This window comes from Denticeps clupeoides, chromosome 14, assembly GCF_900700375.1.
Source record: "Denticeps clupeoides chromosome 14, fDenClu1.1, whole genome shotgun sequence".
Classification (NCBI taxonomy): domain Eukaryota; kingdom Metazoa; phylum Chordata; class Actinopteri; order Clupeiformes; family Denticipitidae; genus Denticeps; species Denticeps clupeoides.
Genome location: NC_041720.1, coordinates 3,530,909 through 3,556,868, shown reverse-complemented (window position 1 = coordinate 3,556,868; position 25,960 = coordinate 3,530,909). Strand labels below are relative to the sequence as shown.

Sequence of the window (25,960 nt, the reverse complement as noted above, 5' to 3'; positions counted from 1 at the left end):
CAAAGATTTACATACCGCTGTTCTCATCTGCTGCGCCATCCAGCTGGGGAATGGACAAGTCAGCAAAGAGCGAGTTATTCCCACTCCAGTCCATCTCTTCTTCAGAAGAGTCTTCGGGCTCATCAGAAGAGCTATCATTTGCTTCCTTCATGCAGAGTCTGTGAGGGAATAAAATGAGGACCATGTATCAGATAACAGACCGTGGTACAAACTAACGAAAAACAGAACCGAGAACAGAACCTTATTCTGGACGACTGCTCTGGAATGCCACTGTCCCATCTCTGTGACATAAGAAGACTGAGCTCTGCCTCTTCCTTTTCCAGCTCAGGACCAGCCTCCTCCTCGTCGCTGTTGTAGGGGCAGTTCATGCTGTCAGAGAGATGGAGCTGAGAAGCCTGTCGGCCAATGTCCGCCCGAAAGCCGTCGTCCTCAAGCCCTGCCAGCAGATCCACCATAGCCTGGTCCTGGCTGCTATCTGTGGACCAGATGACGAATAAATCACGAATCATTATTAATGCCCCACAATAATACTAGTAATTGCAGCACCGCCGTCGGTCCCTTACCAAGAATGGGCGATTGGCCGGACTTCTGGGAGAGGGGAAGGAAAGTCTGGCTGGACTCCAGCAAGCTCAGAATAGCCTCTTCATCCACAATGGCCACTTCATTGTCCTTCCCAACAGGCCTTTTCAAATCTGAGGGAAGGCGGGCGAAGTGATTAATAAGCTGATAATTATCTTCAAATCCCAGAAAATATCTTGAAGTGGCGTCTGCGGGGGTATCTGGCATGTTGCGTAGCTATTTAAGCTGCGGGAAAGACAAAAAGAGGCGGAGCGCGTGTGTGGAAACAGAAATTGCACACTATTCATCTATTAATCTGTCTGTACGGTAAGATGCCACACTGACGGGCCAATTTAACTTGAATTCCATGTAGATAATATAGGAACGTAGCTACTGTTTAGAAACAGTATTTCAACAGAATTGAGAAAGAATAACTGTCCCCATATTGTAAAGTTACGGGAGAATGTTAATTTGACCCTCTTCAAGATTCATGTACACTGCATGTAGCCTAGTGGGTAACACACTCGCCTATGAACGGGAAGACCCGGGTTCAAATCCCACTTACTACCATTGTGTCCCTGAGCAAGACACTTAACCCTGAGTGTCTCCAGGGGGAGACTGTCCCTGTAACTACTGGTTGTAAGTTGCTGTGGATAAGGGCGTACATTTAGGTAAAATGACAGGGAATATTGTGTTAAAAGATTGATAGATAGACATGTTAACTTTGTCAACAGCCTCACATTCCTTTGTGAGAGGAACATACAGCGCAAAGTTATTGAGATCAGAATTAAGGAATAAACTGTCGTCAGAGATTTGTGCCAGATGAAACCGGAATTTAATACATTTGAATCCGAATTGCATAAACTAAAATTGGATTGTACGAACTGAATCTGAATGTGACAAATTGCGTCTGAATTCCAAGGAAACTGAAAGTGCATTTTAAATCCCTAGAAAGGTAACGCAAATCGGTTTCTCCAAATTCAAATAAAATGTTGTTGCGACGCACAAGCCGGGTCCTCATGGGTCGGCCACATGCTTGAATCTCTTTAATAATCTGGCATTCAGCATTAATGTGCAACATCTGCATTCATTTGAGGGCCCGGATGCTACGCGAAACAAGGCCCACCTGGCTGCGTGTCCTCATGCGCCTCCACCAGGTTGGCAGGAGTGCACCTGAGGTCTTCGGGGGTCAGGACGTCGGGGTGCAGAGACAGTTCACCGGCGAAGGGCTCCTCCTCCTCCTCCTCCTCACCGCTGCCACACTGTGTCCTGCTCGCAGACAGAGGGCTCGTCGGGTCAGACACGGGACAGCCTGCAGGTCGCCTTGCACGTGAGACAGTATACCCTCTGCCCGGTGTTATTAGTGTCCCTCTCCGTCTTAATCGGTGGGAGACGGCGCGAGAGAGCGTGAGCGCCGATGAATGGACGCTGGCGGGTGGCCAGCTGACACTGGGCATGTGCCAAGGTGTAGCTGGCATCGTACAAAGACGGCAACGAGCGTTTACCCGACGTATTACTTTGTACCTATTACTCCCTGCTTAAATGGAACGGCGAGACAAATCGTGAGACAAAAACAACGCATTCAGATGTAATTATGAGGTTCCAACCAGCACCTCTTCTTTTTTCTTCTTTATTTCCCCCCCCGAGACCCGTCTCTGTGTTCAACCAGCTCGTTTCTGCGCCAATTAGTCGTGCCGCTAATGACTCCAGTGTTCTGGGGCAGGTAAAGCTGCAGGGCAGGGAGAGGCAGGGGTGATTAAGACATTTCCCGCTTCTCTGGGACCAGAGCCGCAACTCTGCCCGCTCACTCGAAACACCGCGCGGCACGCCGCTTACAGTCCTCATTCGAACCTTCTAGTCAAGAGTTAGGTTCTCTTTGTGCAAAAAATTAAGATTGTGTGTATCCTAAATACTCATTCCACCATCGTTTGGGGACATTTAAGATTTTTATTTTTTCTTAAATCGTCAAACCCAGTAACAACCCAGCCACCGAACTTATTTTCTTGGTGTCGGGCCCGGGCACAGGCAAACGGGGCGGGTCAGGAAGGGCGTCCGGCATAAAACTTTTTGCCAAACTAATTGTGCGGACGGCCAGACGGTTAGAGCCGCTGTGGAAAAAGACTATTGAGGACCTATTAGATTTGTAATGTTTTTTTTTTCCCCCGTGTTCAAGAATCAAGAATCAGCCAAGCAGCTACAGCGGCATCAAGCCGCACCATGTCGTTGGGGCCAGGAGACGTTTGATTGGTTGTTCGATTTTAATGGTTAGCTGTGCGCAGGGATGTCTGGGCGGAGTGCACCGGGGGTCCCTTTTGCTGAAGTGATCCTGTTATACTTCCTGGGCCATCAAAATGTACATATTGAATTAAGCCGTACGTGCCAGGGTTTTACGTATGGCCTGATTTTAACGAATTCGTTGATTGACAGTCCTATAAACTATACCACTGTAAAATAATATTGTTTCATTAGTTATCTCGTTTTTAAAACATACCGGTTAACAGCCCGGACCTCATCCTACCGAGGAATTCTGCAGGGGTCACACGAGTGCAGGCGCACGCAACCGCTGCCAAAGTCCAAACTTCTATTTGATATATTTTTCACTTTTTCGTCCTGTATCGGGCTTCGTGAATACGAGCCATCTGGCCTCACCGAGCCAACTGTGCTCTATTAACGTCGGGCCCTCATCTCGACCTGGGAGGGGAGGGGCCCAAACAGCCGCCGCCTCCCGGATCGCTTCCCCGACAAGTACAAGGGGCCGGCGGACGCGCCAGATGGAGTTCTCTAAACTCCACCTATGTGGTCCCGTCTCGCTAATGCGCTCGGACGCGGCGTGTGTTTATACTCGGAGAGACGTTTACATATTCCAGGACACCGGGAGTCCCAGGCGGGGGGAAAAGATAACAATAAAAGAGGCTTTTTAAGAGTCGAGATGTTCTTTACTGGACTGTCAGGCCATACGAAGAGAGCAGAGGATCGGTCCTACAGGCTGAATTACATCGAACGCGACACAAACAGACGCCTGCTGGTTATCTGTACATTGGAGAGGAGGAAATGACTACACACCAACCTCTCCTTGGTGTGTAGTTATTCGTGACACCCAGAGGATGAGCTTTAATGATGTTTTTATGTACAAAATGTAGCATGGGGGGCAGCCATGATTGACAGCTCTCACACACCCTACTTCCTCATTCTGGACTACTTTGGACCAGGTTATTGGCGCTTTAATGGGCCAGTGGTGGCCTAGCTGTTAAGGAAGCGAACCCGTAATCGGAAGGTTGCCGGTTCCAATCCCCAATCTGCCAAGGTGCCACTGAGCAAAGCACTGTCCCCACACACTGCTCCCCGGGCGCCTGTCATGGTGCCCACTGCTCACCAAGGGTGATGGGTTAAATACAGAGGACACGTTTCACCGTGTCACCGTGTGCTGTGCTGCAGTGTTTCACAATGACAATCACTTCACTTTCAAATTCAAAATTTAATTCAGACGTTCTGATGGGTGAACTAGTGAATGTGACGTTTGCGACCACACTGCAGTACAGAATCCCGTACAAACTAGGTCGCTACGAGACCTGCAGAAATCCCGAAAGGGAAGGAATGGTAGTAGTAGCCTAGTGGATAACACACTTATCTACGAACCAGAAGACCCAGGTTCAAATCCCACTTACTACCATCATGTCCCTGAGCAAGACACTTAACCCGAAGTTGCTCCAGGGGGGACTGTCCCTGTAACTACTGGTTGTAAAATGTAAAATGTAAATGTAAAATGCATGTAAATGTAAGGAATATCGGCAGGAAGGCCGCGTGCCCTCCATCTCCACATGCTTCCTAGAGAGCTTTCTGCGCTCTGCTGGGCTCTCGGGGCACCCGAACAACATACACGGAATAAAGACGCCGTCCGTACGTGCTTGGAGGGAAGCAGCATGTGCTTCAGATTACAGAAAAATAAATAATTCAGAATGAAATATGCACCACACCTGGACCGCATTTGTTGCGACCACTTCCTGGAACACTACATGTAGACATATTAAAAACATGTATATATATATTCTTCAAACTTACACATTGAATTCATTTTCGTGAAGTATCTCTTTGAATCTCCTCATGAAAATCTTCTCGCTCTCCACCACATCCAGGAGGCCGCGATCTGGAGGAGCAACAGAAACACGAGCTCGGGACGGATCTTCTCAAGGACGTGCGTGCAGGGGGCCGGGAATCTCGGGGCTTACCCTGGGACTCCGGAGTTTCGATCTGCGAAGACTCGTTTCTGTCCCTCCTCCGCTGCTTCTCGTCCTCCCAGATGGCCTGCAGTCCTGGGTTCTTCCCGATCTGACCTGTAGGACGCGGAAAATATTACCGTATTAAGACAAGCGAAAAAAAATCATAATTGAAAGTAGGCAGTTTTGGGAATAAGTAAGGGTTGTTAAATATTCTAATTTCTACACGAGTTCCTGAGCAATTCTCCTTTCATCTCGCTCTTTCCCTCTCTCTCTCTCTCTCTCCCATTTCCCGCCCCTCCCCGCTCTTCCTTTCCAAATGAGCTCCCTGAGGGCCGGAGCCGAGAGAATCCTCGCCGGTGTTGGTGGCGGCTCCGGAGGCGGGGGCTTGTAGGTAGTGCGGGTCTTTGATCAGCTCCAAACGGGCGTCGTGTTTTCAGCGATGCTGAGCAGCGAGGGACGCTAGACGGCGGAAACCGGCCCACCCACCCCAACGTAGCGATGTAGACAAGAGCGTCAAATTCTTGATGGACAGAACATGCCATTACGTTCTCTTATTATTTAAAAAAAAACAAAATCTTTACTCTCAATCTCCAGACGATTCAGGATGTCAGCAGCTACAGCATCAGCCTCCAGCTCACATGTGCTTATCTTCTCCACGTCCTCCAGAACCAAAGAACTACAGAAACACAAAGAGAGAGAGGGAGACCAGAATAAGCACATACACAAACGGTCCAAAGCAGAATGAAATCCCATAATGCTCACTCACCAGGGTATGGTGTCCTCCTCCCAGCGGATGAGGGTCCCACCAAGCATGCTCTCGGACAGCTTGGACGCGCCGGGGCACTTCCAGGGACTCTCGCCAGTCAGGATACTGGTGTCCCTCGTGCCGGGGGCCAGCAGAGAGTCTTCTGCAATTAAACAAAGCAAAAGAGTCACGTGAAAAACCATCACTCACGAGATCTTTCACAGAGCTAATCAAAAACATGATGAAATATGAAGGTCAAAGTCTAACCCAGGGACTGATGGGAATAGGAAACGTCCTGAAACTGTGACAATCAAGTATACAGTACAGGCCAAAGTTTTGGACACACCTTCTCCTTCAATGTGTTTTCTTTATTTTCGTGACCATTTACGTTGGTAGATTCTCACTGAAGGCATCAAAACTATGAATGAACACATGTGGAGTTATGTACTTAACAAAAAGTGGAGACCTGGCCTCCACAGTCACCGGACCTGAACCCAGTCCAGATGGTTTGGGGTGAGCTAGACCAACAAGTGCTAAACACCTCTGGGAACTCCTTCAAGACTGTTGGAGAAGCATTTCAGGTGACGACCTCTTGAAGCTCATCGAGAGAATGCCAAGAGTGTGCAAAGCAGTAATCAGAGCAAAGAAACTAGAATATAAAACATGTTTTCACTTATTTCACCTTTTTTTGTTAAGTACAGAACTCCACATGTGTTCATTCATAGTTTTGATGCCTTCAGTGAGAATCTACCAACGTAAATGGTCATAAAAATAAAGAAAACACATTGAATGAGAAGTACTGTACTGTATATGAAGCTCCAAGCTTAATAAAGCCAAAAACATGTTTTTTTTCCCCCTCCCAAGATAGAGATAATATGATTATGTCATAGACAACAGTCATGAAACATGTGGAGTATTTCTGAATTATTGCAACCAATGTATTCTAACCCTATTGCACCATGGGTGTCTAAGTAAATAGGCTATAAAATTAAGTCAGTCAATAAGAGCCCTCCATGTTTCCATTCTCTTAAACACATCCTCCTCAATACCAAGGATTTCACGATTAGAGGAATCTCTATGATCAAAAGAACCCGAAGTATAAGCGGGGCGGGGCTGAGAACAGTCAACAGAGCCGTAATTACGCCTTCATTTCAGACTCTCAATAAAACGCCAAAGCCATGGTGTGTCTGAAGCGGTCTGTAAGGGATCAGGGAGAGCTGACAATCTACAATGGCAGGGATTTCTGGTCCGTCCATGGACCACGTCACTGCTGTGGTGCGCACACACACACACAAAGCTGCACTTCACATTACAGATGATACTGGAATTGTATTAAATATTATGAAAGAGACCAAAAAAAAAAATAAAAAAATCGTTATGACAAGACTGCAGGGTTAAACCAGACAGGTTGCTTATACGCTGATCGGCGAACAGTTCTGACCCGGCAAAATTCAGATTTAAAACGCATCTATTATGAGAAATTCTTCATATTTCTCATAATAGTTTTAATGTATACATGAGTTATTGTGCGAACAGGCAAAACAATCAGCAGAAATCAAACATTTTCCTAACTTGCCATTTCATTTAAAAAAAAAAAAAAGTTTATCTCTGGCCAAACAAAACTGAACTCTCCCCTGCAAACAAATAACCATGAAATTTAATTTAAACTGAGGCTCTAATTTACATTTCTTTGCAGTCATCTGGTGCATAGGTCAGTTCATACCCACTGTTAATTTTACAAACTGAGCATGAACAGTTATGTTATTCCCATACAGGTCTTTACCCTCATCAGTATACAGGCCAGAGTTCGACGGCAGAACATTCCTGATGAACTGTGATGGGTGTCTTGCAAAACAGCAGGCATCTTCCCTCAACAGACCATTACAAAACGTAGCTACTATGAATGGAACAAGGAAACCCGGATGCTTGCCATATTACAGTGAATCCTCGACAAGAAAATAAACATTAATAAACAACATTTATTTCAGGGACAGTGTCAATTTTTGTAACATTCATGAAATATTTATTACAGTAGGTAACAGAGAAATTGTGTTTTTGAGGGTTGAGGTCACAGGAAATAAACACAAAGTTGTTGATAGACCCTCAAGGCTGCATAACATTTACGGCATTTACCTTATCCAGAGTAGTTACAGGGACAGTAATTACAGGGACAGTCCCCCCCCTGGAGAATTTCAGGGTTAAGTGTCTTGCTCTGGGAGACAATGGTAGTAAGTTGGGGTTTGAACCCGGGTCTTCTGGTTACCCACTAGGTTACTACCACCCATAACACACATTCATACACGCAAGCAGCCGGTACTGTATTTGGTGGCCTAGCGGGTAAGGTAGTGGATTATCGGAAGGTTGCTGGTTCGAATTCCTTTACCGCCATGGTGCCACTAAGGTGCCACTGAGCAAAGTACTGTCCCAACACGCAGCTCCTTTCATGGCCTTTCATGGTTAAATGCAGAAAAGACATTTTGTTGTGTGCACCGTGTGCTGTATGACTGATCTGTGGACCTAACTCCAGTCACGCTGTGTTTCCGTACCTTTCCGCTGGCTCCGGCGGAACTTGACGGCCGCCAGGTTGATCAGGTTCATGCCATACAGGTTGTAGTCGATGAAAAGTTGGAGCAGGTAGGGGATGTGGGCTTCATGTGGCTGAAAGCTCTTGTTCATCACGGCACCTCCTTGTAACAGCTCACACACCCTGTGTGCCACACACACGCATAACGTTCATTAATTCAAAGCAAAGCAAACACAGTTAAGACTGACGCTTTCAGCGTTTTTTTTTTTTTTTTTTTTAAAGATTGTCTCAATCAGTCCTCATTCAAATGTTCAGTGGGGCATGCTGGAACAGGAACACAGAACAAAGCAGTTCCGACGGGTTTCCTGGAGAGTTCTGACACCGCCGCTCTGAAAGACGCAGCGTGAACTGCGAGAAGGTTAATGCTCACGCTGTGTTCGGCGGGGCAGTGGTGGCCTAGCGGTTAATGTTGCCGGTTCGAATCCCGATCCGCCAAGGTGCCACTGAGGTGCCACTGTGCAAAGCACCGTCCCCACACACTGCTCCCCGGGCGCCTGTCATGGCTGCCCACTTTTCACTCAGGGGGATGGGTTAAATGCAGAGGACCAATTTCACTGTGTGCACCGTGTGCTGTGCAATCACGCCACTTTATTATTATTAGCGTATGGCATGAGATGCATTGCAATGTGGGGACCAAGATGAATGTTGGTGAACAGAGAGTCACGGACTAGTATGGTGAGCATGCAAGTATGGTCTGGCCAATGCACGCGCATGCGCGTGCTGCCGAACCCGAACCAACGTGGCTACTGAACACGCACCTCTTAACCATCTGCGGGTTGTACAGGTAAATCTTCATGAAAGGCTTCTCTTTGGCATGGTACCCATAGAACGGCCTGCGGGCAGACGAAACACGAGACGTGAGTCAGTGCATCAACAACCTCGAATGCACGTGTCTGCAACTCCTTGTGCAGACAGCAAACTAGGTTGCTCTTCGGTGATTTCCGCCATATTAGGAAATTTGTCTGGTTGATGTGTTTCTAAGAGACACATTCAAACAAATATTTGTTTGATTGTTTGCGCATACTGGAGCCTGCGTGTACAATTCTGACCATGTGAGGGCTTAATAAAACAATGAATTATGTTTGAATATATACATTAATGATTAAAAATCCTCTTTTTTTATTTTTTATAAATTTGCCAAACTATTATGGTGTTGTGTGTGGAATTATGAGGGGAAAAAAGAATTTAATCCATTTTGGGATAAGGCTGTAACATTATAAAATGTGTAAAACGTGAATGCTTTCAAGAATCATTCCACCCTAGACAGGTGACAGAAGAGCTTAAAAGAAAAAGAAAGTCACCGAAAGCCATGTGCATGCAAACCGCATTTCTTCTCGCGAAGATGCGGTCGCTAAATTACTTACATGCCAGAGACTAGCGCCACCTTGAAGATGTGCTGTGCGTTGGAAGAGGGGTTGCCCATGGAGACGTTGAGGGCCCGGTCAATGCTGAAGGCCACCTGCCGCAGGTAGCGCTCGGGCTGCTGACCAAAGCCATCGTACGGAACGTAGATGTACGGGAAAATTCCATGGAGGTGGAGACACGTCTTTTGTCCTGTAAGGCATCCAACACACCAACGACCGTTTTAATTCCAAAGTCATAAATGCAAGAATGTACACACGTTTGGGGCAGCGGTTAAGGAAGCGGACCCGTAATCGGAAGGTTGCCGGTTCAAAATCCCAAACTGGGGTCCCCATGATGAAGGTACCGTCCCCACACACTGTTCCCCGGGCGCCTGTCATGGCTGCCCACTGCTCACCAAGGGTGCTGGTTAAAAGCAGAGGACACGTTTCACCGCGTGCAGCGCTTGCTCACAATACACGTCTTAATGTAAAGGGCCACGCCCAAAATATTAAGCGCTCTGACTCTCAGTCCTAGGAATCAGTGCTTTAACTTCATTAAACTGCTCTTATTTACTGTGTGTGTGTTGGTTTTTTTCCTCAGTACACACACACCATCAGCAACCTGCCATCTGCCCGTAGAGTGACTGATTAAAAGCCATAGCCGTAAATCACTGGCGCTCGCAGTGTAAACTGCACCATTAGCTAAATCACTGAGGGGCCGCGAGACTGGTGGCCTATGAGGTCACCTTACAAGCTCAAAAGAATAAGAGCGTAAACCGTTCATCCCTGCAAACCCGGGCCACGGCAAGGCTCAAGCGACACGGGACAGCAGCAAAGCAAGTTTTTTGGGGGCAGCGGTGGCCTAGCGGTTAAGGAAGCAGCCCCGTAATCAGAAGGTTGCCAAGGTGCCACTGAGCAAAAGCACCGTCCCCACACACTGCTCCCCGGGCGCCTGTCATGGCTGCCCACTGCTCACCAAGGGTGATGGTTAAAAGCAGATGACACATTTCACTGTGTGCACCGTGTGCTGTGCATCACAATGACAATGACTTTCATTTTGACGCTCAGGGGACTACCATTCAGAGACAAACCAGGGTTAAGGGTCTTGCTCAGGGACACAATGGTAGTAAGTGGGCTTTGAATCTGGGACTTCGGGGTCCTCTGGTTCAGAGGTGAGAGACTTACCCCACTAGGCCACTACCATCCTACATTATAGGGTGGATGACATTGTGGTTAGTAGTGACTTGCAGGGACAGCGATACAGGGACACACGGAACTAAGAACCGTTACCAGGTTCTGATGCACACTTTCAACACCACAAGCGGGTAGAAGACAGCGCGGCCACCAGACACCGCAGCGCACTTACGGCCCGTCTGTCTACACCCCGGGGGACGGCAGGAAAACTCCCCGGCACCATTCGAGTCCCTGGCCATCTGAGAGACGGTGCTTTGATGTGCGAGACGCCATGTGGCACCATTCTGGATCAGATTGTGCAAAAGGAAAGCGATGGACTGGCTGGCCAACCACCAACTGCCACAAATGGCTCCACCGAACGGCAATTTGAGAAAGACCCGTTGGTCTCTCCAGCACCTGCTCTGTTACAGTTCTGGTTTTCATTTGAATGGCTGTCCAACCAACGACAACTGGGAAAAAATAAAAAAAAGAAACCGGATCCATTTGGACTTTTGCATGTTGTGTAGCGTCATGTTTCATAAAATAGCAATCTGGATCATCATCATCATCATCATCATCATCATCGTCGTCACCACAAAGTTGTCCTTCTCAAAGCAGAACGCTGGGAGAAGAGAGAAGACCGCTCATCCTGACGAGTCTCCTGGGGACACCGGCGATCGGCACGGTGCACGCAGCCTCTCGGCGGCACCGTCTAAAACAAAAGAAGGGGACGGCGGCGACCCGCTACGGGAGACGGTGCCGGGAGGTGAGAGGCGGAGATAAAGGCGGGCGGCGCGGGGGACACGTTCACCGACCAGCAGTCGCACAAAAGACCGCAGAGAGAGCACACTCGGCACGCGTGTGTGTGTGTGTGTGTGTGTGTGTGTGTGTGTGTAACATTTAGCCGTAACGGAGAGAGAGCGCTGCTGCTGCTGCTGCTGCAGTTGCTAGGCAACATGGTTGGCAAGCACAAACCCCACACACACGGCGGGGACATATAAACAAGAGAGTCTTTTTACCCAGCTGGTCCGGGCTGAGGAGGAAAAACAAGTACGACCGGGGAAGGAGGGAGCAGAAGGAGTTGGGGGAGAGACAGATGAAGAGAGAGGAGACTTGGAGGAGGAGAAAGGACGAGAGACATTTACATTTAAGGCATTTGGCAGACGCCCTCATCCAGACCGACTTACAACGTGCTTCCATGTTACCATGGATGAAGTGATAAATTCTGGTTCACTAGGACCCCCAACTATGAATACAAATCGTTTTATTCACTCTGTTCTAGTTTCTATACAGAAGTCAGACAATAAGAAGGTTACAAGTTCATCTAAATCTTCTCTAAAGAGGAAGATCTTGAGCTGACGTTTGAAGGTGCTCAGTGACTGAGCTGGAAGTTCATTCCACCACCGAGGGAGAGAGTCTAGATGAGCGTCTTCCTTTTACCTTCAGAGATGGAGGGACCAGGCGAGCAGTACTGGAGGCTCGGAGTATACCAGGTGCAGTGCGAGGTGTAATAAGGGCTGTGAGGTAGGATGGTGCTGCTCCATGCTTGGCTCTGAACTGGCTTGTACTTGACGTGGCTTGTACTTTTTATAGTGGCCATTAGCGCTGACGGGATTTCACGTGGAAAGATTACCGTTTTGCTCGCCTTAAAGTTTCTAAACTTCCTGCTTTAGATGGTCAATGTCCAAAGGGGGTTGAAGAGAGATGGTTAGTGAGGGTGCAAAAACGAGTTAAATGGTTTTTAAAACCGCTCCAGTGTTCCTCCTGCTGAAACCTCCAGCCCACCTGTGGCCTTTTTCCTCAATGCACCGGCGTCACCAGAACACCAACAATACACTTCCAGCCTTATGCGCCTGTTTTTTTGCACTCATCAACTCTGCTCTTTTTGCACATGTTTGAAATATCCAACATTTCCACTTACAAGCGTCCTACACGATGTTGTCCAGTTACGTCCTGTTCGACCTGCTCATTGTACAGAAAAGTTGTACTTTTTCTCCTATAGATATAACCTGTACAGTATTTAAGTTTTAGTTAGTATAGTTCAGTTCAGTGTGTGTATATATATATATATATATTTTTCTTTTACGATTGCACTATGGGGGGGGACTGACAATAAACCAATCTCGAATCTTGAACCTTACTTATTGTGATCGACCTTCTTACCTTACCTGCAATATAATTCCATATAATCGCCCATCCCTACTTCCAAGTCGCTGGTTCAATCGAGAGTTGATCCACCCACGTCATAATGCATGATGACAGCTCATAATCTTTAAACGTCCCTCCATGGGACAACCGGCACTAGAGATCTGCGACACAAGAGGTGCAAAGGCCGCCGTTCCCAGCGTTCCCGGCACGTCAGGCCGGTGGCCACTCAGCAGACGTCAGCCATGTTCGCACGGCGCCCGGTAACGAGGCCGGCGTGGCCGGCGCCGCAAGATTCCGCGGCGCGGCTATTCAAGTCGTTACAGCAGGCCGCCGCAGAGGGGCCGAGGCGGACGGAGGGAGAGGGGCGGGCTTCTTTGTTCCGGATCTTTCATCCCCGAGCTGGTGAGATGACAGACGCAAGGGCCGCGAGGCGACAGGAGAGTCGATGGCACGTGCGCCGCGGCTCAGCAAGGGCCGGCCGGTACGTCTTCCAGATGGGAGATTTGTACAAATCTCAACGCTACGCAGCGTTGCTCTGAGAATCATTAAGCTGGACGTACAAGCAGAACGTAGATAAATTGCTAAAAGGTATACAGATGGTGCCGAAGTGCGGCATCAGCCCGGCAAAATGATTATTGCCGGCTAATTCAATAATGGGCTTCACAATGCAACCGGTCCGCGTCAATAGGCGTGTTTGTTTGCTACAGATAGAAATCTTAAAATGAAGAATAATTATAAAAATTAAAAAAAAAAGGCTGTGGTGAAGGGAGTGACAATGACGGCTCCTCTGAAAATGCTCCCCCCCCCCCCCCCCGAAAGGATTTTCCGTAATCATCCGCCTCCGAAATTAATTTAGAGGAGGTCCGGGCGAGCGCAATCACTTGAGGAGATGCAGAGGAAAAAAAAAAAAAGAAATTTATGCCCCTCGACTAAACCAATTACCCAGAATCCCAGAGGGACCTCCGTCTTCCAGCTGGGCGGGGAAAAACCGTACCGCTGGCCTGGTGCCGGGTGGGAGGAGTCAGGGCAGGACGGGCGTGTCGAGAGGGGGAGGGGCCGTGACTGAACTCAGCTGGATTTCAGACCGCTGCTATTTCTGTCTCCGGCCGAGCGGACTCTGTCGACGGGCCGCGTGGTTGAGCCGAGGAGGACGAGGAAGGTCATCGGGAGGGTTTTGCCATCAGACACTTACAAGATAGAAATACCCCAGGAGACGGCCTGGACTCAACGCAACACTTAATTGAGTTACTTAAGACGTACCCTCGGCACCAAGATTAGTCCGTTTACCCAGCGTGACACTGAATCCCGCTAGCGGTGTCACAGTAGCACTACCAGAAGGATCGGAAAGCCAGACATTTACATTTACAGCATTTATCAGACACCATTATCAGTAGTTACAGGGACAGTCCCCCCCCCGGAGACACTCAGGGTTAAGCGTCTTGCTCAGGGACACAATGGTAGTAAGTGGGATTTGAACCTGGGTCTTCTGGTTCACTACCACCCTACAGACTGCCGAGCATGCTGCCGTAAAAAAACCCAGGGCTGTTACTCAGCAAAATGGGCCCGTCCACGACTATTTTTAACGCGTTTTGAAATGGGGGCGTGTCTCTGTGCAAATGGAGGTCACCGTCATGCTCGCGGATCAGCGGCTCAAGCCCAGGCCTATGCAAGTCGTTGCCGCCGGTGTGCGACTAGGTCGTTTTTTTACGACACACTAAACTAGCCAGTGGCATTGGGCACGTACTCACGGTGGAAATCAGCTGCGCTTGGTCCAGTCTATCCAGTCTCAATGCAAAGTGACGGCCATCCGCCAACTTTTATTTTATTTTATTTTTTTGCCAGATACAGTTATGTTATGCAAGTACAACACGTAATGTAATGTGCAGTTGCCAGGCAACGTTGCACAATCATAACAATATAAGAGATACGACAGACCCAAGGCCATGCTAAACCTACACGTGTGTGAACAACTCCACCTGGCCTCGAAGTTTAATGGTAAAGTTGAAAGTTTAAAAAATAAAGTGGCTGCCAGTCGGAGAAACTTATCGTGATTTAGAGGAGCTAAAACTGGCCTTCCATGCAGCATGGATTTAAGTCAAAGTCAACTCACAAGTGCCCAGAGAAAACGAAACTGCGATGCTTCTGGGATGCAGACTCATTTAAAAAAAAAAAAAAAAAACACTCTGAAAAACGGAACCGAATAATATAACGTTCGGGTGCTGGGCAGAGTGTGGTTACAGAATTAAAAAGTCATTGTTGTAGAACACAGGCTGCTTGGCATGTTGAAACCTCGACTCCATCTCTCACGTCCTCTACATTTACAGCATTTACCAGACGCCCTTATCCAGAGCGACTTACAATCAGTAGTTACAGGGACAGTCCCCCCCTGGAGACACTCAGGGTTAAGTGTCTTGCTCAGGGACACAATGGTAGTAAGTGGGGTTTGAACCTGGGACTTCTGGTTCATGGGCGAGTGTGTCACCCACTAGGCTACTACCACCATTTATTTGTTGCACATTCTACATGAGGCTTTGAGCAAAGCCAAGACCGCCACTGATTCCCTGACATTCCGGAAATGACCCGACCCGTGGGAACCCTGCGGATTATTATTCAAATTTCAACCAGACAAGTTGGTGCAGGCTGGACTGAAGGTGGCACCTTCACCAGTCCTGGGCTTCTCCAGCAAGAAACCAGGCCCAGGGCCGCCGACTTCATTCTGTTTTCGTGCTTCTCGGCCTCGCGCGGTGGGGGAAAAGGCGGCACCGTGCCGCTACCTTGCAGTCTTCTGGCCGCGCCGCGTTTTTCATTCATCCCCCGCGTGAGAGCGGAGCAGACAGAGCGCTGAGCCGGGGAGATAAACAGACCAGCGTGTCTGCCAGTTTCAAATCAGCTTCCAGGACTTTCCCCAGCAGCCACAGAACATTTCAAAAGATTCATGAAGACATTGAGAAAAAAGAAGTGGACCCACAATGAGAAACATCTGAAGAACAGTCTTATTTACAGTAGAATCCAGAAATGCTGGGGTTCCAATACCGTATGTGCAACTTTTTTTAAGCAGCAGCAGTATATGTCTGTGAGATACCTGTTCTTTTTTACATTGTTTATTATTATGAACAATATTTGAAAGTACAGATGGGACAAATCCTATTGCAGTGCTCCTCAAAGAGGACTAAACTCTCGGCATCTGCTGGTAAATGACACATTAAAATAATTCTACACTAGTTTAACGTACCGAACGTTATTTTACGAACAGCCCGATTAGTCCAGATATTAGGGGTGCTGAAATTAATCGTATAACCGTGGACGACACCGTATGGATGTAGCACAGAACATAATCGATTGCCATTATGACGTTGCTTGGACGATTTTCTAGTTAAAAAGCAGTGCCGGTAGTGACTGTAGCTGCCCGATCTGAGTACAGCGCCGCGGCACTCGGCGGGCCTTGTTCCCGTAACGCGGTCGTTCGTTGAACCGTGTCCGCTGCACGCCGTGACATATTTTTGCGCAACCAACAGAATCCTAGCGGGAGAGTGTTCTTTCATGCATTTTCTTTTGCGCTGAGCGTTCGGTCTGAAAGCGGCCTCAGACTTTCTCCAAATAAGGACGTCTGAACCAGGCGGTTTTCTGCCGTTTGTGGCATCAGGGGAGTTCGGACTGAACACAGAACCTTTTTCTGCTCATTGTGGCAAATCATTGTAGCACGAGACCTGAACTCTTGAAAACATCATGTATCTGGACAAGGGTGGTAGTAGCCTAGGGGGTAACACACTCGCCTATGAACCAGAAGACCCAGGTTCAAATCCCACTTAATACCATTGTGTCCCTGAGCAAGACACTTAACCCTGAGTGTCTCCAGGGGGGGACTGTCCCTGTAACTACTGGTTGTAAGGCGCTCTGGATAAGGGCGTCTCATAAATGCCGTAAATGTAAATCATGTCACCATGTACAAACTGTATGGGCTACATCGTGATAATCGCAATCGAATCGAATCATTAGACCAGTGAAGGTCCAGATACCTGAATTGATACAAAACGTTCCATCTCCATAACACATCCCACAATGCCATCTGCCCTGTGTTGGTTGTTAATGGTTAACAAAATAGCACAAGGGAGCCTCTCACTGCACTGCTGGAGGGAGCCAAAGGTTCACCGCCATCGGCCTGGCACCTTCTCATGGGAATTGGGTTAACTTCACGTGAAAGAGTGTGTGTGTGTGTGTGTGTGTGTGTGTGAGTGAGCGAGAGAGAGAGAGAGAAAGTGTTCCACGAACTGGTGTCTGATCAATGCGCTCACGCTGCTCCATGCACGGACGCGTCTAAGCCCCCGGACGGAGAATCCAGGTCAGAGCCGCCCGCCGCTCTCTCGCGCTAATGGAAGTAAACAGATCTGCGGAGAGCATAGCTCAGAGGACAGAGGTTAAAAATAACGGTCAGGTGGCTGGGGCGAGGGGGACTTCCCCCGCCCCCGAGGCCGATAACAGCCCAGAGGAGGCCTGTTCGGGCTCTCCGAGCGTATGGTGCAACCAGGGAGCGGGTGTGTGCGTTTACTCCACGTAACTCCTCCCATTCCAGCTGTGCGTCACTCTCACTCACCGTAGCCTTACGCATTTCTAACGATCCACATTTATTTCATGGTGAGAAAGTTAGGAACACGCGTCCATTTTATGGAAGTAAACATTACGTGCCACCCCAAGACATTGTCCAAAATGTCTTGATGTGCTGAAGCATCCAGAGTGCAAAAGTTTACGTGGCCTACCGCTTCATGGTTGAGTTGATGCTGTCCCCCAGTTTCCTCCATCTTGTTATAATACCACTGAACGTGGAATATTATAAAATGGTTACGGAAAGCGGTTAAAAGGTCTCGCCAAGAAAAAAAAAAATACTACAATATGTTCCCGTGATTCATTTCGACCAAAGGGGTGCAGAGCAACAAAAACCGGATGCAAAGATTTGTGAAGAACTTGAAGCTGTGAACCATTATTTAGGAAATTTTGCAACACCCACCAGAAGGCCTCTTTTTACGTAACTTCTGGCAGCATTTCTGTGCGTCGAACAAATCCGGCTTTACAACAGCAGAAGTGTAATTCAAACAATTCTGACTCCCTATGCACTCTCACACACACACACACACACACACAAACACACACACACATCTGTCTGACCACAGTGCCGCCACCACGGACCACATGCGCCAACCTCTCGGTGTAAGGGCGGAGCCGTGGGAGGGAGGGGCTTCGGTCAGTAAGACCTCTTCTGGCTGGACCGTATGGAATCAGAACACTGCAAACACGCACAAAACCAAAATCCACAAATGTAGACTGCGGTGACGAACGTGGAGTCATGTGTTATGCGCACAAGAAATTAGGATGCACACACTAATATGATTCATTCATGAACAATCCACAATGGTACATCTTGAAAAGCATTGTGCGCTTTTAGAATTGAACACTTGTGACTGGTAGAGGGGCTGAAATTAATCTCACAATCGATGCATCGCAATGCAGACGTAGACGATCCGACATCGATGTGGTGCAGAACATAATCGATTACATCACAATGACTTTGCTTGGTGATTCTAGTTAAAAGTAGCGCCGATAGACAACAGAAATTAATTTTATACACAAAAATGGCACTTTGGTTAATGGCTACATAACACTAGATCTCTTTCATATTACCCCAAGCAAATAAACAGAAGTATAATTATTTAATAGGACAAGAGCATGTTTTAAAAGAACCGCTTTACCACTGACTAAAGTATAGAGCCAGAATAGTGCCATATATACTTGCATCTGTACCTTTCACTTTACAACCATAAAAAAAAAACACTTGCTCGCACTGAATGTAATTTGTATTTGCAAAATACTGAACAGAAATACATGTCAAGTGACCTGTATTTGCATGTTTTTCCACAAAGATCAAATGGTTTTCAGATGCAAAACAAATCTTGAAACTGCATTCAGGAATCCAAGTGCTCTTGCAAACAAAGACCTGCAAATTTGTGCATGTTTCCTTAACGCCAGTGTTCTGATTCCACAGCTTCGCTACGGCACATAAAAGGTTAAAAGTAACCAGCACCAACACAGTTTGTGCATGCACGGGCAGCGTGTGAGCGTCTGTATATTGGCAGTGTGTGTGTGTATGTCCTATTGATGTATGCATACAGCCGCCATGCTGCACTGGGCCCAGCAGGAGCCGTCTGTCACAACAGAGCCTCAGAGCGGAGCTTAGGGACATAGAGAGGAGATGACAAGTGGCATATAGAAACACTACAGCAGGCAGACAGACACAAGTGGCAAACAAGCAAACATGGTGGCCATGTGAAATGCACCCACTGTCTGCTGCTTTTTAAATATAAACCATGGCAGGGATGCAAACTTCAGTCAGTTGGCACTGGTGATAAGAGGCTAGCGTTGGGGGTTAGCGTCCCGCAGCGTTGGTGGTAGGCGGCTAACACCCGCAGCGTTGCCGGTAGGAGGCTAGCATCCCGCACCGTTGCATGTTGGAGGCTAGCGTCCCGCACCGTTGGTGGTAGGTGGCTAGCACCCGCAGCGTTGGTGGTAGGTGGCTAGCACCCGCAGCGTTGGTGGTAGGTGGCTAGCACCCGCAGCGTTGGTGGTAGGTGGCTAGCACCCGCAGCGTTGCCGGTAGGAGGCAAGCATCCTGCAGCGTTGCCCGTTGGAGGTTAGCGTACTGCAGTGTTGCCCGTTGGAGGTGGCTAGCACCTGTAGTGTTGCCGGCAGGAGGCTAGCATCCTGCAGTGTTGCCTGTAACATGCTAGCCTCTAGCATCCCGCAACGTTGCCCGTGACAGGCTAACCTCTAGCATCCCGCAGCGTTGCCCGTGACAGGCTAACCTCTAGCATCCCGCAGCGTTGCCCGTGACAGGCTAACCTCTAGCATCCCGCAGCGTTGCCCGTGACAGGCTAACCTCTAGCATCCCGCAGCGTTGCCCGTGACAGGCTAACCTCTAGCATCCCGCAGCGTTGCCCGTGACAGGCTAGCCTCTTGCACCCGCAGCGTTGCCCGTAACAGGCTAGCCTCTAGCACCCACAGCGTTGCCGGTAGGAGGCTAGCATCCCGCAGCGTTGCCCGTTGGAGGTTAGCATCCCGCAGCGTTGCCCGTTGGAGGTTAGCGTACTGCAGTGTTGGTGGTAGGTGGCTAACACCTGTAGTGTTGCCGGCAGGAGGCTAGCATCCCGCAGTGTTGCCCGTAACATGCTACCCTCTAGCATCCCGCAGCGTTACCCGTAACAGGCTAGCCTCTAGCATCCCGCAGCGTTGCCCGTAACAGGCTAGCCTCTAGCATCCCGCAGCATTGGCCGTAACAGGCTAGCCTCTAGCACCCGCAGCGGTGCCGGTAAAAGGCTAGCATCCCGCAGCATTGCCCGTAACAGGCTAGCCTCTAGCATCCCGCAGCGCTGCCCGTAACAGGCTAGCCTCTAGCATCCCGCAGCGTTGCCGGTAAAAGGCTAGCATCCTGCAGCATTGCCGGTAGGAGGCTAGCATCCTGCAGCATTGCCGGTAGGAGGCTAGCATCCTGCAGCATTGCCGGTAGGAGGCTAGCATCCTGCAGCATTGCCGGTAGGAGGCTAGCATCCTGCAGCATTGCCGGTAGGAGGCTAGCATCCTGCAGCATTGCCGGTAGGAGGCTAGCATCCTGCAGCGTTGTCGTAACAGGCTAGCCTCTAGCACCAACAGCGTTGCCGGTACGAGGTTAGCGTCCCGCAGCATTGGTGGTAAGAGGCTACTTAATTTCACTTAAACGCACACATCTATTAAATGTTCCAAATATCATTTATGTTTGTGTAAAAATAATCTAGTATGCTTTGTTTATTGCATCGTAATACTATGACAACGTGATTATTTTGCTGGCCTTTAAAAATCTCATGCCGGCCCATGCCTTTTATTCTCCAGCCCGTCTGAATTTGGTATTCATGGCGTTCCTCCGCCACACATCACGGGCGCAGTGGAGAGAGACGATTGGCGCATTTAGAGCGAGAGGGAGCGTGATTGGAAAAAAAAAAAAAAAAAAGAAGGAAAACGTATACAGTCGACACAGGGAAGCCGGCACTCATCTAGCTGGTGCATTTGAATATTGATTTTAATTATTGATGCTGCTCGTATTACTGCAGTACTGTCAGAAGAAAGCTTCTGTCAGAAGAAAAACCCCAACATGAGGCTGTTTTTAGAACCCCCGCCCCCCCCAACCCTGAAATAACACGACTTTCATTCAGCGCAGAACAATGACAGAAAAAAAAAAAAAAAAAAAAAAAACAGCGTAAGACGTTCCAGACACGGAATCGCTAAACGGCAGATTTAACTCCAGAGGCGTTCCAGAAAGAGGCTTACGTCAGCAGGCTCTAGAAGAAAACACCGGGCCGCCCGTCTCAATGAGCGGAATGAGAAAACAAGCAAAAACCCTCTCGCTGCAGTGTGAGAATGGGAACGTGTGCGCAACGGCGAAACGCCACCTGCACTTTGAGTCCCGATTGGTCGGCACAGCATGACCGATATTTTCATACTTTTTTTTTTTTTTTTTTTTAAATAAATGTTGCCAACAAGCACTTGTTAAAACAGTCATTGCCACCGTACCTATACAGCGTGATAAATAAACGTAGACCGTATGTAGCACATGTTCAGAAGATGGTTCATGTTTTTAGATAAAGTGAAGTGATTGTCACTTGTGATACACAGCAGCACACAGTGAAATTTGTCCTCTGTATTTAACCATCACCCTTGGTGAGCAGTGGGCAGCCATGACAGGCGCCCGGGGAGCAGTGTGTGGGGACGGTGCTTTGCTCAGTGGCACCTCAGTGGCACCATCGTTTTTTTTGCCAGAGACTCCTGGTGCCATTTTAACGCTTGGGCCGACTCTGCCACATCAGTCCGCCGGCCGCAGACATGTTGACCGGCGCCGAACGTACCCCCGGCGTGTCGATTATCGATCAGCTCACGTCCGACAAACGCAAGCGCCGGAAAAACGGAAAAGGCAGACAGGTTTAGCGGTAGGGGAGTTCAACGGAACATAAAAAGCAAGCGGTCTGGTAATCTGAAGGTTGCCGGTTCGAATCCAGATCCACCTGAGGTGCCACTCAGCCACTCCCCGGGCGCCTTTTTGTTGCGTCACTGTGTGCTGTGCTGCAGTGTTGCACAACCACTTCACTTTCACTTTTATTCATACAGAGACAACTTCTGGACCTATCGGTGATTCTCTTTTCATTATTATTAACTTTTACATGATTAATATGACATTTGGCGGCGTGAACATAACGCAGAGTCGAGATCTGACTGTTCCCAGAGGCGGTTAGTGGGCCACGGCGATCCTTTAAAGAGCTGTGACCTTGGCTGAGATTAACGCTGGAGCACCACCCCAGTCATAAAAGCACATTGACTGGGAAGCAACACACACACACACACACACACACACACAGTTTGTGGCCCTGCTTCCACGCACAGAGCAGGATGTGCACGTCACTGCGGCCTGTAATTAGCTGTAACGAAGGGAGCGTTAATCACAACTACAGAAGCACATCGCAGCATCGACGATAGATTTAAAAAATAAAATAAAACGTCACTTTGTGGTTCCTTATTTTTAAAAAAGGTGTGAGCGTGTTGGGATCAGGGAGCATGCGTTAGTAAGCGGCGTCTGCGGCGAGTCCGGTTCAGGTAAACGACCAGGCCGGGCGGCCCCACAACCTCGGCACGCGCCCAAACCGCCTCGCCGGGCTCAGGCGACTCGCCATTAAAGCCATCAATCACCGCCGACTGGGACACTGCAGCAAGGGCAGGGCCGAGAACCGCAAACAAAAGGCCCGGGAGCGCCGCCGACCGAGCACGGCACAAAGGCAACCCCCCCTGCCGGCCAGTACATCTCTGGCTAAGACGCCTAAATAAGAGTAGCGAGCATGGCCGTGGGTGACGGAACCAACAAGGTGTCCATACGGAGACGACGCCTGTAGGTGGCGCTGTAACTCGCCACTCCCCTTGGTTGGCATCCGGTTCTGCCCCGCGGTGAAGTGTTCACCGTAGAGAGGACTTCTTGTCGCTTCTGCAGCGCGAACGTGCACGCGTAGTCCGCCATTGTTGCGCGTAGGACGCGTTTGGGGTTACAGGTCCGGTTGGAAGTTGGGTGAACAGTAAAGTGGTTAACTTTTCCTTCCACACAGACATGCGGAAAAACAAAAATCCGCCCTGGAGCACTGGTGGCCTGGGGCAGTGGTGGCCTAGCGGTTAAGGAAGTGACCCTGAAGGTTGCCGGTTCGAATCCCGATCCGCCAAGGTGCCACTGAGCAAAAAGCACCGTCCCCACACATTGCTCCCCGGGCGCCTGTCATGGCCGCCCACTGCTCACTCAGGGTGATGGGTTAAATGCAGCGGACAAATTTCACTGTGTCACCGTGTGCTGTGCTGCCGTGTAGCTGTGTGTGCTGCGTATGACGTGACAATCATTTCACTTTAACTTTTTAGCACTTTGGAACCTGGGCTTTTGTGCACCGCGTGTACCCTCAATTTTCCACCGGGCCCTGGAAGTGTCAAAGCCCCCCCAGAGTCTCCACCAAAATCAGATGAGCGTAAAGAAGACGGGACCTGGAGCGGCGAGACCCTCCCACGGCCACCCGGCTTCAAACGGCCCTTTTAACCAGGTAATTGCAATCAACCTCGACGGGGACCTCCGCTTCCTGCGCCCCACACAATGACATCAGAGCGGAGGATTAGCCGCGGCACCGAGCCGCCTCGCACCCCCGCCGCTCGCCACGGACAATGCGCTCCAGACGGTGCCGACCTCTGAAATCCCCATCACGGATTACGGCGCCAAATACAGCGAGGGCGACGCCCACGGAACGAGACCAGCGGACTAACGAGTCGCCCGGGTTCCGGACCCCTCATTATCCCGTTAATGGACCCGCGCAGGAATTCCTTCGCGGGGCTTTAGCGTTCCCCGGTGAGATGAGACGGGGGAGGGAGGGTCCGGCTCTCTCTGTGCTTCGCCGCTTGACCCCCTCATTCAAGGCAATTGGTCACGGAGACACCCCCCTCCCCCAACACACCACAGGCCTCCAAACCCAAGCACACAGGTGAGGCGGGTCCCAAACCAACTAACAGGATCTTATCTGTTATACCACAGAGAACGTAGAGACAACGTAGAGAGAACGTTGAGAGAACTAACCACGGTAGAAGAGGAAACGTGGTTTCAAATGGCCGAAGGCGTGTTGGCGCAGGGTTTAGGAGGTCTTTTAATGGGGTATTCTCTTCTCTTCCCCCCCCCCGGATGCAGGAATTTCCAGGTGTCTTGGTGAATAACGTAACCGGTGGACGGTTCAAAACTTTGACCTTTTTTTTTTTTGCCAACGAGCTCCGACCCACATCTTAAATTATGAAAATACAAATTGGGGGGGGGGGGGGGGGGGGGGGGGGGATTATTTAATACCAACCAGATGGTGGAGCCTTCTTGTATTTTCCGACATTTGGTCACCGGCAGAATGTTTTATTAAAAGCCGCCAGCAACGATTTGGAAATGCCACAGACAGACGGGACCAGAGAGTCCACGTCCGCGGTCGAAAGTGGACGGATGATGCCACGCATGGGAAAGGACATTTATGATGCGTTCTAAATGTCGGCATTGTGAACATCAACAGTCTTTCAATTAAAATGCCGATAATCTGTCCGTGGTAGATGACTACAAATAAACATGATCATATATATATATATATATATGTATAAATAAAATAAATGATGTAGTCAGGGGTGCCTCCATCCAGTTGCATGATCCTCCAGAGCTCGGAAAGGATCTGCAGGTCTATCAGTCGCGCACGTGCAGAGAGAAACGTCCTGAGCACAAAAAGACTTGGGTTAATGTCACCGGCGTCACACTGACGGATCCTTGCGGCCGTCCAGCGTTTCCTCCTTCTGTTTTTTCTTTTTTTTTTTTTTTTAAATGTCACCAAAGTGCAAAACGTGTGCACGTGTGCACAGCGGCGTGTTGAGGACGCCTGGCCTGTGGGTTTAGTGGCGGCGTGGAGACGGACCCCAGGTGACATCTGACCCCGGACCCTCTGCAGGCCGTGGCTGTGCCGGGTGCCTCGGGTCGAGCTCCCCACTCACGATTGCCAGAGATAAATTAGATTAAAAGCCCCCCCCCCTCCCACCGGTGTGTTGTGAGTAAAGGTGGCGATTTTCAGTCAGCAGTGACAGTGACAGTCCCCCCCTGGTGCCACTCGGGGTTAAGTGTCCTGCTCGGGGACACGATGGTAGCAAGTCGGGCTCGAACCAGGGAAAACGGGAAAAAGCGTCGCTCACCTGCGGGTGTCGCCCCGAAGATCCGGACCACCGGCACCTTCTTGACGTCGCTCTGCCTGAACTCGGAGTAGCCGACGTCCAGGTCCCGGAGGGGGCTGGCCACGTAGTAGTCTGCGGCGACGATGCGCACCGCGAACATGACTGCGCGCGGCGAGGCGACGCGACGCGGCGCTTCACGCCCACGTGACCGGGGCCCTGGCCCCGCGGGTCTTCACCGACGGCGGGCCTGGCGGCCGGGAAACCGGACAATAGCGCGCGTCCGCCGGCCTGGCCCGGGCTTCCAGTTCCATAGCGGGAGGCGAACGCGCGTGTTTTTTTTTTCTTCCACGCTCGGGGATCCGCTTCCCGTGATCCAAAAACGGCACAAAAAAAAAAAAAAACCGAGAGAAAAAGAGAAGAAAATTCCACCGCGGAACGGGTCCCTCGGCGTGCCGCCTCCTGTAATACGATCACGGCGCTCCCCCGGCCGCCCTAATCAGCACCATTCCTCCCCGGGCCGGGCCGCCGGTCCCTCCCCTGCTCCCGCTGCAGCGCTCCCGACAACAGGGGGGTCGAGGGGTTCGTCGCCGAGTCCCACATTTCCCCGAAAGAAGCACCAGGCTGTCGCGCGTTCCCATTGGCCCGCCGAAAAGGAGACCGCGCTCCCGATTGGCCACGGCCCCTCGGCCCCGCCCCTCCGCCTGTCCGCGGCGTAACCGAGCGAAGGCGATTATTCGCGAGTGGCGTTCGCGTGTGAACGACTCGGAGTCCGCGGTCCGTTCGAAGTTAAACGTTTAAACGCAAAAAAACAACAACAAACGCAACAACAACAAACGTCCGTTCTGCTTTATTGTCTCGTGTTGTTTCTTTTTTATGTTTCTGTGGCGATTTCGGGGGGTCGCGGGCGCGCGCCTGTTGC

General features: G+C 49.8%; 1 protein-coding gene across 2 annotated transcripts in view; it reads right to left on the bottom strand.

Annotated features, from left to right (window-relative positions):
- rev3l (REV3 like, DNA directed polymerase zeta catalytic subunit) overlaps positions 1-25,610 on the bottom strand; it is a 40,551-nt gene extending 14,941 nt beyond the window's left edge. Inside the window, exons 1-12 of one of the 2 annotated variants that reach the window (XM_029002354.1) lie at positions 25,063-25,610; positions 9,469-9,658; positions 8,863-8,937; positions 8,067-8,227; positions 5,542-5,683; positions 5,357-5,451; positions 4,785-4,889; positions 4,618-4,702; positions 1,685-1,827; positions 564-692; positions 241-475; positions 16-158 (exon numbers count right to left, since the gene is read on the bottom strand). In XM_029002354.1, coding sequence (XP_028858187.1) covers positions 16-158; positions 241-475; positions 564-692; positions 1,685-1,827; positions 4,618-4,702; positions 4,785-4,889; positions 5,357-5,451; positions 5,542-5,683; positions 8,067-8,227; positions 8,863-8,937; positions 9,469-9,658; positions 25,063-25,201 — 1,642 coding nt within the window. In that variant the 5' untranslated portion in view covers positions 25,202-25,610. The remainder of the gene's footprint in view (positions 1-15; positions 159-240; positions 476-563; positions 693-1,684; positions 1,828-4,617; positions 4,703-4,784; positions 4,890-5,356; positions 5,452-5,541; positions 5,684-8,066; positions 8,228-8,862; positions 8,938-9,468; positions 9,659-25,062) is intronic. The other variant, XM_029002353.1, reaches the window with a different exon arrangement.
- Between the last annotated feature and the right edge of the window lie 350 nt (positions 25,611-25,960).